The following is a 16,883-nucleotide window of genomic DNA, read 5'->3' as shown; positions in this document are numbered from 1 at the left end:
GCTGTGAAAATCAGACAAGTAATGGTTAGGGTAGAACATGCCTTACTAAGCTAATCCTGACAGAGCTGTGTCCCTTAGTCTCAAACTTCCGGTATTTGTATAAGTCGAATTATGGGTATCTCGAAATATTTCTCTGGTTGGACTGGTTTCGATATATCGAGAGTTGACTGTATTTATATATTTATTGATAATAAAACTCAACATTTCGCGGGTGGAGATGGAGGCAGCTGGTTGTTGATTGCAAAATGGTAAAGCCCTGTATAAAGAAATTAAAATATGTTATTGGTAAGCATAAGAAAACAGGGCTAATTACCCCTGCATTTATTTGTCTGGTCACTTTTTAAAGCCCTGCAATCAAATGCATAGTATTACTGTGTTACATGTTGCATTTCTACAACATCAAGGCGTTTTTGTGGGCATGCAACCAACTTGTTTCACGATGCCTGTACACTGTTGTTTTATTTTTGGTACTTGTTTTGTATCCCGTCAGTAAATTCGAAAACTCAACTTCAAATGTACGACATGAAAGATGTATCATTTTGAACGCCTATCAATTCAGTAATAAAATACATTTTAGTTATTTTACCAAAGCAGATGAGACAATTGGGCGATTATGGAAAATTACCAAAAAAGTAACGTTTATATTGTCAAACCGAACCAGATATGAGAAAAGAACATAGACTTTTTTAAACGGACATTTACCCAAACTCCTACAAAATCAAGATAAGGAATGGATCTTTCTACATCGATATTACATGATAATAATTTTTGCGTGGCAGAATCAGTCAAAACTTTTATAAAAGTTAGACATATTCATTTTACATACAAATGTATAAAGGCATCACCTGCGCATGCGGTTTGGAAACCAGCATTGTAAAGTGAGACATATTAATTGTACATAAAAATGTATATAGTCATCACCTGCGCATTCGGTTTGGAAACCAGCATTGTAATGTGAGACATATTCATCGACATACAAATGTATAAAGGCTTTACCTCCGCATGCAGTTTGGAAACCAGCATTGTAAAGTGAGAAATATTCATTGTACTAACAAATTTTTAAAGGCATCACCTACGCAAGCGGTTTGGAATCCAGCATCGCAAAGAGACATATTCATTGTAGGACTATAAATAAATGCATAAAGTCACATCACTTGCGCATGCGGTTTGGAAACCAGCATTGTACCTACAAATGTATAAATGCATCACCTGCACATGCGGTTTGGAAACCAGCATTGTAGTCACATGCCACTTCGTTTTTGATAAATTCTTCACGTCTGTCCTGATAATCGTCATTACGTCCTGGTCCACCCACCAGTCCACCAACTAAAGTATTGGGATTGTCCTCGGAATGGCTGACACATCTGTCTTGTTTACATGAACTGAATCATAGAGAATAAACATGTAAATCAACTCATCATAGAGAATAAACATGTAAATCAACTCATCATAGAGAATAAACATGTAAATCAACTCATCATAGAGAATAAACATGTAAATCAACTCATCATAGAGAATAAACATGTAAATCAACTCATCATAGGTACCAGGATTAAATTTTGTATTCACGCTAGACGCGCGTTTCGTTTACAAAATTGTTTTCACCTTAAATTATATATACAGTTATGTAGCAGTTTTACAGAGATACATCACAACGAGTCCTCTAGATGTCTTTGAGGTGCTGGTTCATTGAACTTCACCCCAAATCTTCTTTTTTGCATGTCCGATATGGTTTGTGATGTTGTTATTATTGTAAACAATCTTACCTAAATTCTACAACATATTCTTAGTGGGTATCAAATAAACCTAACAAAATATACAAATGTATGAGAAGCCAAAAAAGAAAACAAAGACGAAAATTACGATATCTTCATTCCTCTTCCCGAAAAAAAGTTTATCATAATTACTACTTGATACATAAATATTCAGCTTTTTTTGCTTTGGTAGTTTGTTTTTGGGAGAACATTTTGAAAATGACATTGTTCATGATATATATTTAAAGAGATGTACTTCGGGGGTCTGATGGAGCTCCAATTAAATATAGTTAACGCATATAATTTTTACAAGCCCTATTCATTACGTTGCCTTGTTGGAGCTCCCATTTCAAAATCTTGGGGGTTGAATCAATCTGATATTTAGATATTTCAGACTGATGTTTCAAATTATCGGAGGGTGACAGCATTGAATATATGTAACTTACGCTCCTCTGTGATGAGGTCTCAATGGATATTTTTTTCCAAATCCTATCTCATAACTCATGTTATAATTGTTATCACCCAGCATGTAATTTATTTGTGACATGGCGAAATTCTTAAATTTATCTCCACCAATCCCGTCAGCAGCAGCAATCACGGCAATAAAAGCAGCATTGGCTGTAACAAGAAAAATCTAAGAATTGATACGACAGTAAAATTATTGCATTTAGCTATATATAGGGTGTCATAAATATAATACATTCACGTGCCGAGGACATATGAGACAGTTAAATATCTTTTTATCATTTTGTATAAAAAAACGAGGTTGGGCATTATAAACTTCATTTTACAAATGAAAGGTTATTTTCAGACATTCTCTTTTTATATAGATTATACCGTTGGTTTACCCGTTTGAATGCTTTTTTACACTTTTTTTTGGGGGCCCTTTATAGCTTGCTGTTCGGTATGAGCCAAGACTCCGTGTCGATGTCATACTTTGAACTATAATGGTTTACTTTTACAAATTGTGACTTGGATGGAGAGTTGACCCATTTGCACTCATACCACATCTTCTTATATCTATTTAACTGATTTATTAATAACGTTATTTGTTAAGTATCTCACCTGCATATCTGTTTGGTCCCCACTGATCTCTCCATGTCAGTCCACAAGGTGTAATAGGAACAGACCCACCAGGTAAATACGAATCTATGAAGGCTTCTATTTTTGCTTTATATTTATCATCTTTGGTTATTTCCCATAGAAGAAGCTTAAAACAGTAAAAGAGGGTACACTTCAAATAAGGGTTAGAGAATCAGTTTGGGTAATCATTCTGAATTCTATATGAAGTTATGTTCCAAATAAAAAAAGTTAATTTAAGTTAAATCCATTGCAGTCACCATACCTATTGCTTTTGTCTATGTTTTGATTGGGCATTTTATGGTTGAAAGATGTCATTGATTTATATTTCTATAAGACGGAGCTCAAATACATAATTATATTAAAAGGATAAATCTAGCCAATTATATAATTATTGAAAATGTATAATTACAAAATATAAATACGAGAAGCTTCGCCGGTGAAAATACACAATTGTTTGTGTAAATATACATTTGTACATGTATAGTCCCTACTTTTTTCTTTTCTTTATACTTATTTTACCATTATTATTTTTTATTCACTCTTGTAAATGATTGGAGTTATCAATAGTATATTGACATGATGGACGCAATGAAACTTCACTGTTTAGTTTAATCGAGTAATCATGTCATTTCAGAATGAAGTCATAAAATTGACAGGTTTAAATTAGGACATATAATATCCAAATTATGTTCTTGAAATATTTCGCAGATAGTCAACACATTGTTTAAATTGCCAAACCTTTGGACGGATATATTTGATTGACTGAAATCTATGATCCCCTTTGGGATGTCTGAAGATTTTACACCGTGACGAACAAATCCAACGAAGAAAAATGAAAGATCAAATTGATTTGTGTGTTTGTTATCACCATTTGTGGGTAAAGGAGTTGATAAAGAAAAATGACCTGGCAGCCTGGTTGTTTGAAATTCCAAGAATATCCCCAGGCTGTTGCTGGCTCGTAATATGTTTTGGCGTCTTCTAAGTATTTGTTTTCTTTCGTTGCCTTATACATTTCAGCAGCTGCTTCACACATTTCGTCTTTCCATCCTGAGGAACTAAATAAACCAATCATATGTATTATAAAGTAATCTCGCATACTTCACTTATTTCGTCTTTCCGTCACGAGAAACTAAAGAATATTAATTATATGTATTACTGATGATGCATTGTTATTCGATCATCTAGTTTTAGTTGATAAAACTGCAGAGTATCTGAGAGTAACCTTTGCATTTGTAAAATGTACAGGAAGTATTCAGTGTATTTCATGGGTATACGTAATCCACGACTTTAAATGTTCAACGAAGTATAATATTTTCCTACGCTTATATTTAGACTTAAGTAAAACCACAATATCGAATATCAACGAAAATACAATTTTCTAACTATCACCGAAATGTGTATCCACAGAAACAAATCTATCCATGCAAACGATGTACATGTATAAATATATCTCACACAGGTCAACAATCAATAAGATGTGAAGTTACACATTAAATTCTAGATGTTTTTTAGAAAAAGATAAATTTTCAAAAGACTGATATTTTTAAGATAATGAAAGTGTATTCTTTCCAACAGTCAACCTACACTGTAAACATGAAAGACAAAGACACTTCAGGTAATTATACATGTACATGTAGGAACCTGATATCCAGTGGTTGTAGTTTGTTGATGTGGTTCATATGTATTTCTCTACGTTTTTCTCGTTTTATATAAATACAGTTAAGACCGTTGGTTTTCTTGTTTGAATTGTTTGACATTTTTCGGACCCTTTATAGCTTGCTGTTCATTGTAAGCCAAGGCTCCGTGTTGAGACCATACTTTGACATTAAGTGGTTTACTTTTACAAATTGTGACTTGGATGTAGAGTTGTCTCATTGGCACGTATACCACATCTTCTTAAATCTATGAACCAATAACATGGCTATCTGTTTAAAAGCTTCGTATGGCACATTCAACCATATAAATGTTTAAATTTCACAAAGAAGATGTTACCCGTAGAATGCTTTTGCTTGGGGTACGCTATCTGAATATAAACCAGGATTTGCTTTGGCAAAATCATACAAGGTTTTTGCTGCCTCTAATAGCCTTGTACTGTATTTTCCATCTGAAAAAGTGCATGGTTTTTAAAAACAAATATTTATAACATATATCCAATGCACTTATATTGGAGTGCTTGTTTAAAACTTTTAATTTTATGGTCTTTTCGTAATATGAAAGTGCCCTAAATCTAATGATTAAGATATGACAATTTGAATAATTAATTTGAAATAAAATCTCAATAATAAATCACTATGTAACAGCAGAACATAGCTTAAAATAAACCAGTTTTCAAATTTGAGCAAATATTGACTTCTCAAGATACATTTATTATTTGAATAGAACTTTATTCAAATTAATTAAACTATAAATTTTTGAATATTTTCTTTTCAGTTATTCAAATTCTAATATATGCAGAACATCAAATAAGAATTTATAAAGCAATACCTTTTTGTCTGAAAACGATTGATCCCACTGCTAAAGCAGCGACGGTATTCCCTGCAACGTCACTTCCGGGAGCGCCAGGACGAATTTTATATGCGGGTCTTGCCATTTGCATGTCTTCTGCTCTTCCCCAGAAACTATGATCTGCACCGACATCACCAACCTTTTGTAAGTGGATAACGTATACTTATGTACATTTTATCATAATTTTTTGTATATGCAATGCCAGTGGTTTGTGTTCTTTATTTGCTATCAGTAGAGAATTAGAATTGAAGAAATTATGCAACTATTGCAAAAATGCAAAACATGCAGGAACTCTATACTAGTATATGAAAACAAAGATAGTGATGATTGCTAATGAGACAAATAATGATCAACACATACAAAAGGAAATGTTATTATCCACCAAACTTGCTAACAGCCAGGAATAAGGATGTCGAAACTACAGGTCATCGTCTATGAACTTCAACAATGACTATTTAAAAAAGATATAAACAACGGTCATGATTCACAAAGACCAAAACTTTTCCCGTTTATACTCATGGTAAAGTACGATATAAAAGGCAATGGAAAGACAAAATGGGAAGCTATTCAAAGAGAGAATCAACGGCCTGATTTAAGCTAGTAACATTTAATCAAAATGATCTTGAAAGAAATCTTCCGAGCTACAACGAGAACCACTTGAATGTGACAGGGTTAAACATGTGTATTTAAAAATCTGCCATTATTGTTTCTCGTCTCATATTATGCACGTACGTTGTCGCTGTTGTATTTTGTTCACTTTTGCGTTCCGAAGCTTATTTTAACTAACTATACGAAAAGGTGTTTGGTATTTATCAAAGGTTATCATTTGTTCTTTTCTAAAGAGATAAATTTTACGCAAATTTCTCCTATTTTCAGAAATTAAAGTGGTGTTAAAGTAAACGATAAAAAGGGACCATCAAGAAAGATTTTCTATAAATTTTTTTTTTGGTATTGCAGAAGGTCGTGTTTTCCAAATACTGATTGTTCTAAATATATAGGATGCGTAAAGATCAGTATTATAGTCTGGGAAAACCTTATTTTTATTTATTAGTTACTGTATAAACGTCTTGAAAATCGGATTGTGAACTAGCTCTCAGTAACTGTGAACATCCTAAGAACGGTTCTTTGTTGACTTTTGAATGGTTTATTGAATTGTAATATTGTTTTTTCCCGTAATAATGAATTGAGGCTATTATTTCATTCTTATTTTGGGGACTTTTTAAAAATAAGGGATACATTTTCATTACCTGCACCCATAAGATCTTTTGGTCAGGAATCCAACACTTGAGAAAATAGTCAAGTGGAGTTTTCAGACAATCGTACATATGGTCAAGTTCTCCTTCGTGTTCATATGCGTCTTTGAATACTTCTAAGCCCCATCCTAGAACATGTGCTGCTTCAGCCATAGGGAGATTGAATTTAACGTGATCTGCAGCTGTTGAAAATGTATAAAAAAAGGTTTAAGGAGATGTGGTATGAGTGACAATGAGACAGCTCTCCATCCAAGTCACAATTCAAAGTCAAAGTGCGGTCTTCAACACAAGCCTTGGCTCTCACCGAACAGCAAGCTATGAAGGACCCAAAAAATTACTAGCGTGAAATCATTCAAACGGGAAAACGATCTAATCTATTATATAAAAATCGATTGAGGTATATTAACTAAATACTTTACAATGATCAGTAGTTTTTAAACAGATATATCGTGTTAAGGAGGGGTATTTGCAAAAAATACCAGTCGAGAGAATGTTAAATTTCGCGAGCCGTAAGGCGAGGGAAATTCATTCTCAAGACTGGTATTTTTCGCAAATACCCCTCAAGAACATGCTATATCTGTTTAATTACACCGAATGTTAATGATCAAAAACGCATTGATGATCGTGACGTTACAAGCGTCCAGTCGGATAGAGTATTGTTTGGCAAATACCACGACAGAGAGGGTAAAAAAGGCATATCCTTTTTGCAAATACCCCGGCGGCGTTAAAAAATGAACGATATTCATTTGATAACAGTAAATTGGTGAAAAATACACTGGCTATCAACCAATCGAAACCCAGGATTCTTACATAAGGTGTAATTAATGTATTAATTACACCTTATGTAAGAATCCTTGGTTTTGATTGGTTGATAGCTTACACCTTATGTAAGAATCCTGGGTTTTGATTGGTTGATAGCCAATGTATTTGTCACCAATTTACTGTTATCAAATGAATATCGTTCATTTTTTAACGCCGCCGGGGTATTTGCAAAAAGGATATGCCTTTTTTACCCTCTCTGTCATGGTATTTGCCAAATAATTACACCTTATGTAAGAATCTTGGGTTGTGATTGGCCAGTGTATTTTCACCAATTTACTGTTATCAGATGAATATCGTTCCTTTTTTAACGCCGCCGGGGTATATGCAAAAAGGATATGCCTTTTTTACCCTCTCTGTTGTGGTATTTGCAAAAAAAAACTCTATCCGACTGGACGCTTGTTACGTCACGATCAGCAATGCGTTTTGAACGTTAACATTCGGTTTAATTAAACAGATATAGCATGTTCTTGAGGGGTATTTGCGAAAAATGCCAGTCTTGAGAATGAATTTCCCTCGCCTTACGGCTCGCGAAATTTAACAATCTCTCGACTGGTATTTTTCGCAAATACCCCTCCTTAACATGATATATCTGTTCAAAATACTCTATCCGACTGGACGCTTGATACGTCACGATCAGCAATGCGTTTTGAACGTTAACATTCGGTTTAATTAAACAGATATAGCATGTTCTTGAGGGGTATTTGCGAAAAATACCAGTCTCCAGAATGAATTCCCCTCGCCTTACGGCTCGAGAAATTTAACATTCTCTCGACTGGTATTTTTCGCAAATGACCCTCCTTAACATGATATATCTGTTTAATGTTTGATAGATTAGACGATAGTATTTACCTGCTACCGTTCTAAATAAGTACTGGACACAATTATATTCACATAGAAAATAGAAGACCTGTCTTACATTTACATGATTTAAAAAGATTTAAACTCTTAATAAAAGGATTTATCCTCTGGATTAGTAAAAGAATAATAATTAAAAAAAAAAACGCCCAACGCTTTTAAATCATTTTGATATATTTAATGGAAAAAAAGAAATTAAACACACATCCTTACAGTTGCGGTATTACATTGAGGTATCATAATTATGTTGATATATTCATCTATTTGCTGCAAAAGGAATCATTCTGATTATTGTATAAAAGCACGATATAAGAGTACGTAGGACTCGGAGCTGCGATTATTGTAAATCAAATTTACTCATCTATTAGAAATAAAAAAGCGAGGTGTTGAAAATACGAGACAAAAAGTAAATATTTGGAAGCTACAAAATGGAAGGCTCAGTAAGGACAGCCAGACTTGTCCTTCTCAACACGAAATTATTTGGAATATCACATTGTTGCAACATTTAATCATCCTATCAGATTATTTTGGCACTCTAGTCGTAAAATATGAATGTATCAAATAATGTAAAAAAAAGATGTGGTATGATTGCCAATGAGACCACTCTCCACAAGAGACCAAATGACAATTATAGGTCACCGTACTATTTGTTTCATATCATATTTTACAAGGTACAGTCATTGTTTAAATGTACCTTTGTGTGATACCTTAAATGAGGATGAGTATCATTTACTTTTCCAATGTAAACATATTTACCATCATACCATCCTCCTGTGAGATCATGACCATCACCATTATCCTGCATGGCCGAATCATTCCTCCATAGGATTCGATTATTAGGAGGAAGTTTCCCGGATCTCTGGGCATCATAAAACAAAATGGAAAGTCGCATAGCTTTACCATAATCATGTCTCATATTAGATCTATCTAAAATACACACATTGTTAAATGTAGAGCATAGATTTAGGCACGGTGCATACTCCTCGTCCCTACCCTGGAAAAATGGGAAACTACAACTTTTGGTGTAAAACAGGTAAAACAATCCGTTGCGATTCGCTCGACAAAACTGTTAGGGCAGCACTCCAACTTACCTCAAATCATAAGCACATGACCTTTAATAATGAGCAAAACCCATACCGTATATTAGATCCTGCATGACAAAATGTTAAACAAATAAAAAAGGAAATCGAATTGTCTGATTTATACTTTATAAATGAACGACCAACATATTTCAAGCTTTGGACAGCCATATAAAAAATGAGGCAAATGATTGACATGTGTGTGCGCTCAATACCCCCTCCCGACAGTGGTGTAATAACACAACATAAGAACAAAACTATGTTGAAATCAGTTGAAAACATCTGCCTCACCAGATCTGTACTAAGCAACAACAACAAAAAAACAAGTAACAAAAATACAAAAGACACACAGTGCCGATATAAAGGTAATTACGTTAACTTAAAGCTAGTTCAAATTAAAGTCGAGTTGAACCAAATTTGTGTTCTCCCAAACGCAAATGTCAATTAGAACACTTGCGACGGGATTTAGTTTATAGATAAATCATCATAGATACCAAAATTTAGTTTATAGAAAAACTCATTATAGATACCAGGATTTAGTTTGTAAATAAACTCATTATAGATACCAGGATTTAGTTTGTAGATAAACTCATCATACATGTAGATACCATGATTTAGTTCATAGATAAACTCATCATAGATACCAAGATTTAGTTTGTAGATAAACTCATCATAGATACCAGGATTTAGTACATAGATAAACTCATCATAGATACCAGGATTTAGTTTGTAGATAAACTCATCATAGATACCAGGATTTAGTTTGTAGATAAACTCATCATACATGTAGATACCATGATTTAGCTCATAGATAAACTCTTCATAGATACCAGGATTTAGTTTGTAGATAAACTCATCATAGATACCAGGATTTAGTTTGTAGATAAACTCATCATAGATACCAGAATTTAGTTTGTAGATAAACTCATCATACATGTAGATACCAGGATTTAGTTCATAGATAAACTCATCATAGATACCAGGATTTAGTTTGTAGATAAACTCATCATAGATACAAGGATTTAGTTCATAGATAAACTCATCATAGATACCAGTATTTAGTTTGTTGATAAACTCATCATAGATATAGACGACATTAGCAATATGAGAAAACGTTACATTTTGCAGTTCTATGATATAAGCAAATTTATAGCATATCACTTAAATCCTGGACATATAGCAATATATATATATATTTAGCTGATCTGTAACAATAACATCTGCATGCCTTATATATCATGTACTGCAGTACGCCGCTAGATTAAAACTGACGTGGAAAGGTAACACACGGCCAGCGAAAGCTCTATTTTTAAGAGCCCAGGTGGTCGTGTGGTCTAGCGGGACGGCTGCAGTGCAGGCGATTTGGTGTCACGATATCACAGTAGCATGGGTTTGAATCCCGACGAGGGAAGAACCAAAAATTTGCGAAAGTAAATTTACAGGTCTAACATTGTTGGGTTGATGTTTAGACGAGTTGTATATATATATATATATATATATATATATATATATATATATATATATATATATATATATATGTTTAGTTATATGTTTTAAGCTATTAGAAGTACATTGAAGGGTAATAAAATGTAATAGTAGACGAAGACAATATTCACAAATTTGGTGAATAGAATAATCTTTAAGAAAGAAACGATGATTTTATTTGGATTGTATATGCCTAAATTTACGAGCTCAATAAACAACATCCCCGTGAAATTTGGGATGTGATATTCCGTAAGATTTTTACAGATATAATGTACAGCCAAGCTTCCAAACCAAAAATTTGTATGTTTGAAAGAATTTAGTTCACTTTTTTTTTTAAAGATAAACAATACTATGCCCAGATAACATCCATTTTCTTTTCACAGAAGTCTTCAATAGCTCATAAAGGGTCATGTACCAAAATTTAAGATGAATCAGATTCTAGAATTCTTTTCTTTCGATTTTAGACCCAAATAATACCAATTCAAATATAAGCTTAAATTCCGCGTCAGCCTTTTCACGTCATTCCTCTTACTAGTAATTAGATATATCGAATAGGAGCTATATATATAACCTATAAACATTTTAAGCTTATTTTGTTCCTTATGCTCTCCTGACATAAAGTATCTATTTTCAATTCTAAATTTCCTGGATTTCGCCCAAGAACATCCTGTATATACTTTAGGAATACAACCTTTTATAGTTGTTAATTTCTGTGTCATTTGGTCTCAGGTGGAGAGTTTTCTCATTGGCAATCATACCACATCTTCTTTTTTGTATTCATTCGCATTAATTGCATGTAGTACTTCTTTCTAAACTGATTAGTGCTGTCCTCTGGCTTAATTGACATCGCCCAGATTTGAGACATATTTAACAGTTACTACTTGTTTTTTATTCTATCGTTAAATGAAAATATGAACAACCAGTTACTTTAACCTACCAAAACCAACTGTAGTTACTGTTGGTCCACCATTTGTCGAATGTGTTCCAGTTGTCATCTGTTGGGTTGTATGTGATTTCGTTGGTACTGTTTTTAGTGTTGTAGGTTGCACTGTTGCAGTACCAGTATTTTCTACTGTTAATGTACCGTAATGATTTGTATCAGGAACACCACCTACTAAAAAATCAATCTTCAGACTTTGTCCTGCCTTAAGAATCCCATTTGTATCAATGTTTGTCATAACAAATTCCGTTTTATCAGTGCTATTGTGTATCATCTTAGCATTCCACACCTTCAACGAAACAATCGCTGTTTTAGTTAGTTTCATCACTGCATGAGTTTCAGTGTCTTCATTTTCGTCTCAAACGATGTTTTAGACATATCTTACTTCATTTGGATCAATATGAGTTTTTGTTTAAAATGATTTTGTCAAGTAAAGTCAAGAACCTCGTCAGCGATTGAGCTTAGTAATGTCACATGTTAAAATGTTTGGTATGGATGGGAGATTGCAGTGCTTTAGTATTCTCTGTTGAAGGAGAAGGCTTGATAAGGTCACTTTTTGGACCAACTGGATTCGAAAATTGTTATATTTTACATGTCTGCCAGATATTAGTATAAAACAAGATAAACAATGAGACAACTACATTTGTATCCACCAGAGACCACATGATGTAAATATAAGTAACTTAATGTCATCGTACGCCATTTAAGACTGAACAAAACCCACACCGTATGCTAAGCTATTCTAAAAAGACCCTGACATGATAAAATGGGAAACAATACTAACGAGAAAACCGTAAATGTATACAAAACAATGTTCCTGCGTAAAACATGCAATTGAATATTTCATTAGCGATGTTTTGTAGCTCATTTTGACAAAATTTTAACTAAACTGACTGCTCTAAGCGAATTAATATTTCACTATTTTTTTTTCATTTATGATTGAACAAAAAAAATCCTAAATTATTTTTGTATATCTCTTAGCTAACGCTTCTTCATTAAGAGTTCACATAAACGGCAAATGATTGGTAAAGCATTACTATTGTGCGAATGAGGCGTATATGATAAATTTTCGAACTCTATTTGCATTTGAATTGTAAGACGATATGATATTTCATTTTCATAAACACACGAATAATAGCTAACAAAAGACAGCAGACTTGAAATATAATACGCCAGAAGTGCGTTTCGTCCACACAAGACTTACTAGTGACGCCCAGATACAAAAGTTCGAAAGCCAAAACAAGTACAAAGTTGAACAGCACTGAGGACCAAAAGTTCCAAAAAACTGATGAAAATACGGCCAGGGTTTTCTTCTTGGGATAAGAACATCCTTATTATTTAGAATAATTTATACTTTTGCAAACAGTAAATTTTATAAAAATGACTATATAAAAGATATACATGATAAAACTGAAGTATTAACTAATTACAGAAAAACCTGATACATTACATAAACCAACATAATTCAACACACAAAATAGACACAGCCGAGCAGTCAAGGCCTCAACGCAAAAAGTGACGTCACATTTGAAATTGTAAAAAAAGACAAAAAATGACGTCACACTTGAATTTCTAAAACAGCTCACAAAAAAAACCCGTCACATTTGAAAGACTAAAACTATTTATTAACAACAAGATAGAATTAGGATTGATTTAAAATTATATTTGTACTAAATACTGATATTACATTTAATAACAATGAAAATTGCAATACCTAATAATATCAAACTGAGGTAGCAACTAGACAATTAACTATATTCTATGTACGGTTTATTCTGAATCAAACTGCAAACGTAACACATCGTACAAATTACGTTGAAACAAATAAAATCTAATAAATGAAGGAGGTGATTAATTTTCTTTACCATCACACATGAATATAACAGAAAAGACGTCAAGACATTTGACAAAATCCGATGAGAATTCCCAATATAAAATGAAAACTAAATACATGAATTTGGGATAGAAAAGTACCGTAACACGTCATATAGCAATGCGAATTCACACTCAGCAAAAGTCACAATCGGGAATAAGTCACGTTCGGTAATTAAAAGATTAGACGACGTAATGACAAGCCACAATCTAACATGTGGTGAAGATGTCCTTAGCTAGTTTGGACAAAGACACATCGTATTGATCAACCAATTCGTGAAGGTGTCCGTAAAATTTACGGAGTGTCAATTTTAATCTGTCCTCCTCATAACTTTGTTGGAGCAGTTTCTGCGAAAGGAGCACACCGCGTATATGAATTCCGTATAGTGTGAACAAGCACGAGAATAACGTATCAATTGAGATATGTAAACACCATATGAAGGGGCAAAGGGTATGTTACTGCTAAGAAATGGGAAAGTGATAATTGGGAAGTTGAAATCGTCCCGTTTATCATAGATTTTCGTGTAAAGTCGTCCATCTGCGTCAATATTGAGGAAAAGATCAAGGTATGAAGCAGTCCTTCTAGTATCAGTAGTATCCTTAATTTCAAGTTCACTGGCATATATGAGATGTAAGTATTGGCTGAAATATGGGTTATTCAACGATAGAACATCATCAATATATCGGAAAGTAAAATTAAAGAATTTCGCAAGGTACTTTTTCTTTTTGTCTTTTAGAAGGTTCTGAATGAATTCTGCTTCATACGAGTACAAAAACAAATCGACCAGTAGGGGTGCACAATTAGTACCCATCGGAATACCGACTGTCTGTTGAACTATAAATCCTCCAAAGTCAACAAATATATTGTCGATCAAAAAGTCCAGCATTTTGATAATATCATTTTTAGTATATTTTCTGGTAGATTCTGTGTGATTTTTTACAAAAAAGGATGATTGTAACCCAAAACAAGAAATTTTCATCTACGTTTCCCATTTTATAGAAAAAGCTCTGTTTAATGAGATAGTGATGTCGATCTTTCAAATGAGCATGGGGAATAGTAGTGTAAAGCGTAGAAAAATCAAAAGTCCTTATGTTGCTGCAAAATTGCAAAGATTGTGATCGAAGATTAAGCAGTAGATCTTTCGAATTTTTGAGAATCCACATCTGGTTAACACCACTGGTAGCATATATATCATCACAATATTTTTGAAGCCCATCTTTAACTGTAGAAATAATAGTAGTCAGTACTTTAGAAAGATGTTTAGTCGAACATTTTGAAGACCCAGCTATGTATCGTTCTTTATATGGAGTTTTGTGTAATTTAAGTATCCAGTATAATGATGGTAAATTTTCTTCGTTCTCTTTGAAGTTGATACCAAAAGAAAGAAGGACAGATTTATGATTTTGTCAAATGTCGTCCTTGGTAAATGATGTTTAAAAAATATTTAGGGTTACCAGTAGTTTTATTTATTCCAAGCTCTGTTGTGAGACATTGCAAGTAATGGTTTTTACATATGAAGACAATATTATTGGAGGCTTTATCTGCTGGAACAACGACATATTTGTCATGCAAAGAGGATAAAGCATCCACAACATCCGGATTCTTAAAAGCGTTAGTGACTCTTGTACTCATATTGCATCGTAGTTTTTTTAATGTGCTTCTGAATGCATGATCTAATAGTTTTGATCCATTCAGACAAAGTGTCAAGTTCTGGTTCGTCTGGTTCGCGCTTTACCCATTTTCTTGCATAGTCCTCAACTACATCCATCAGTAACTGGAAGTTCTTTTTCCAGTTGATGGGCTGGGGGATTTTATATTTTGGTCCCTTGGCTAACAACTCTCTTAGTTGTTCATTGGTAACGATGCCAAGGTCACCAGTAATAAAATGACCAGCTGGACTGTAATTGTATTGTGACGATGAACATGATCAATTCGGAGGCTTGGATTTCACATCTTTGAGGTTAAAGGGCTCTAAAACTCTTTTGTGGTTGAAAATCTTGGATGCAATAGACTTGGTGTAAGTATAAGAAATAACAGGTGTAGCTTTATTTTTGAAGTAATCAGGTATAGTTTTTTGTACAGATTTTTGATAGAAAATATTGCTTATATTTACACCATCTAAACCTTTATTGACGAATTCTACCTTAAAAAAATAACGTTTTTCCTCATTATTGGATGTAGTCTATGGTTAGCAATGTCCATGATTATTGCAACTAATTTATACAAAACAGAACGAGAATCAGTAACGGAATTATTTTGGGCCTCTTGAAATAGTAAAGAAAGTTTTGACAATGGAAAGAAGTAAAATTTAGTTCTGATATGTCTGAAGCATTGAAGAATTTCACTCTTTCTGCCAAAAAACCAAGGTAATACTTCTTTGTTCATAAAGATTCTAGACAATTTAAAGGTTTATCAATTGTCGACGACTGACTGTTGATGGCTTTTATGGTTTAATTTTGTGTGTTTTGTTGGGTTGCTGATTTATTGACGTGAAAATACATTTATACACAGTAAGTAAAGTTATTTAAAAATATAAAGTTTGCGTGTGTTATACAGATGAATTTTACCTGTAGCGTTCCAACTGGATTATTGAATATTACATAAATCTTCCATCCATTCAGATCCACTGAAGGAGCAAGTCTAATATAGCCTTTAAAACCGTTGTTCCACGAAGTTTCTATATAGACACCTTGGTTTTCAGCGTTGACAGATAATATACCTACTAGAAGGCTTACAAAGAACATCATTTTAACTTATAGTAGTTTCTTGATTCCACCTAAAATAAATTGTAAGTTATAAAATGTCTTGTTAATGCCCTTGTAAATAAATAATCGTTTTTTATATTCAGATCTTGAATGTTGTCACTTCAGTTTTTTGTTTTGCAGCACTGACAAAAAATGCATCCTTTGTGAGTTAGTTTAAAGTTATATACTTAAAGTTGATTGATTGTTGGTTGCTTAACGTCCAGTGACAAATATTTCATGCATCTTCAGGACGATATAAGAAATGACATAATTTTCAAATCTTTCTGTCTAAATATATGCACAACTGCAGATTTTCACGAATGCATATGAAGTCTTTTCAGTGTACGGCATAATACTAGACTGTCTTACATAAGCCTACCAAATACACCTCTGTGGTTATATAATATATATACCTTGCAAAATAATATGTTAAAAAACTTACCAAAATAAACCAAGTTTTACAATCACATTGCTTGATATGTAAATATAT

General features: G+C 33.2%; 1 protein-coding gene across 1 annotated transcript; it reads right to left on the bottom strand.

Moving 5' to 3' along the window:
• Window positions 1–163: 163 nt before the first annotated feature.
• Window positions 164–16,879, bottom strand: LOC143056509 (endoglucanase A-like). Its single transcript, XM_076229586.1, has 12 exons — window positions 16,836–16,879; window positions 16,217–16,425; window positions 11,774–12,065; window positions 9,029–9,199; window positions 6,590–6,777; window positions 5,322–5,481; window positions 4,830–4,941; window positions 3,742–3,892; window positions 2,820–2,964; window positions 2,201–2,372; window positions 1,210–1,382; window positions 164–256 (listed from the first exon to the last, which is right to left on the bottom strand). Exons 2-12 carry the CDS (start codon window positions 16,394–16,396, stop codon window positions 198–200), a joined length of 1,803 nt encoding a protein of 600 aa, XP_076085701.1. The 5' UTR covers window positions 16,397–16,425; window positions 16,836–16,879; the 3' UTR covers window positions 164–197.
• Between the last annotated feature and the right edge of the window lie 4 nt (window positions 16,880–16,883).

Source organism: Mytilus galloprovincialis, chromosome 13, assembly GCF_965363235.1.
Source record: "Mytilus galloprovincialis chromosome 13, xbMytGall1.hap1.1, whole genome shotgun sequence".
Taxonomy (NCBI): Eukaryota; Metazoa; Mollusca; class Bivalvia; order Mytilida; family Mytilidae; genus Mytilus; species Mytilus galloprovincialis.
This window is presented reverse-complemented; position numbering and strand designations above follow the sequence as displayed.

What these genes read in the sequence shown, in the direction of transcription:
- LOC143056509 (XM_076229586.1), bottom strand. Translation starts at nt 16,396, where the DNA reads ATGATGTTCTTTGTAAGCCTTCTAGTAGGTATATTATCTGTCAACGCT. An exon ending in AGTAACTACAGTTGGTTTTG is followed by an intron (nt 9,200 to 11,773) that starts GTAGGTTAAAGT and finishes TGTGTATTTTAG; the next exon opens with ATAGATCTAATATGAGACAT. An exon ending in AGACCTCATCACAGAGGAGC is followed by an intron (nt 1,383 to 2,200) that starts GTAAGTTACATA and finishes TCTATGATTCAG; the next exon opens with TTCATGTAAACAAGACAGAT.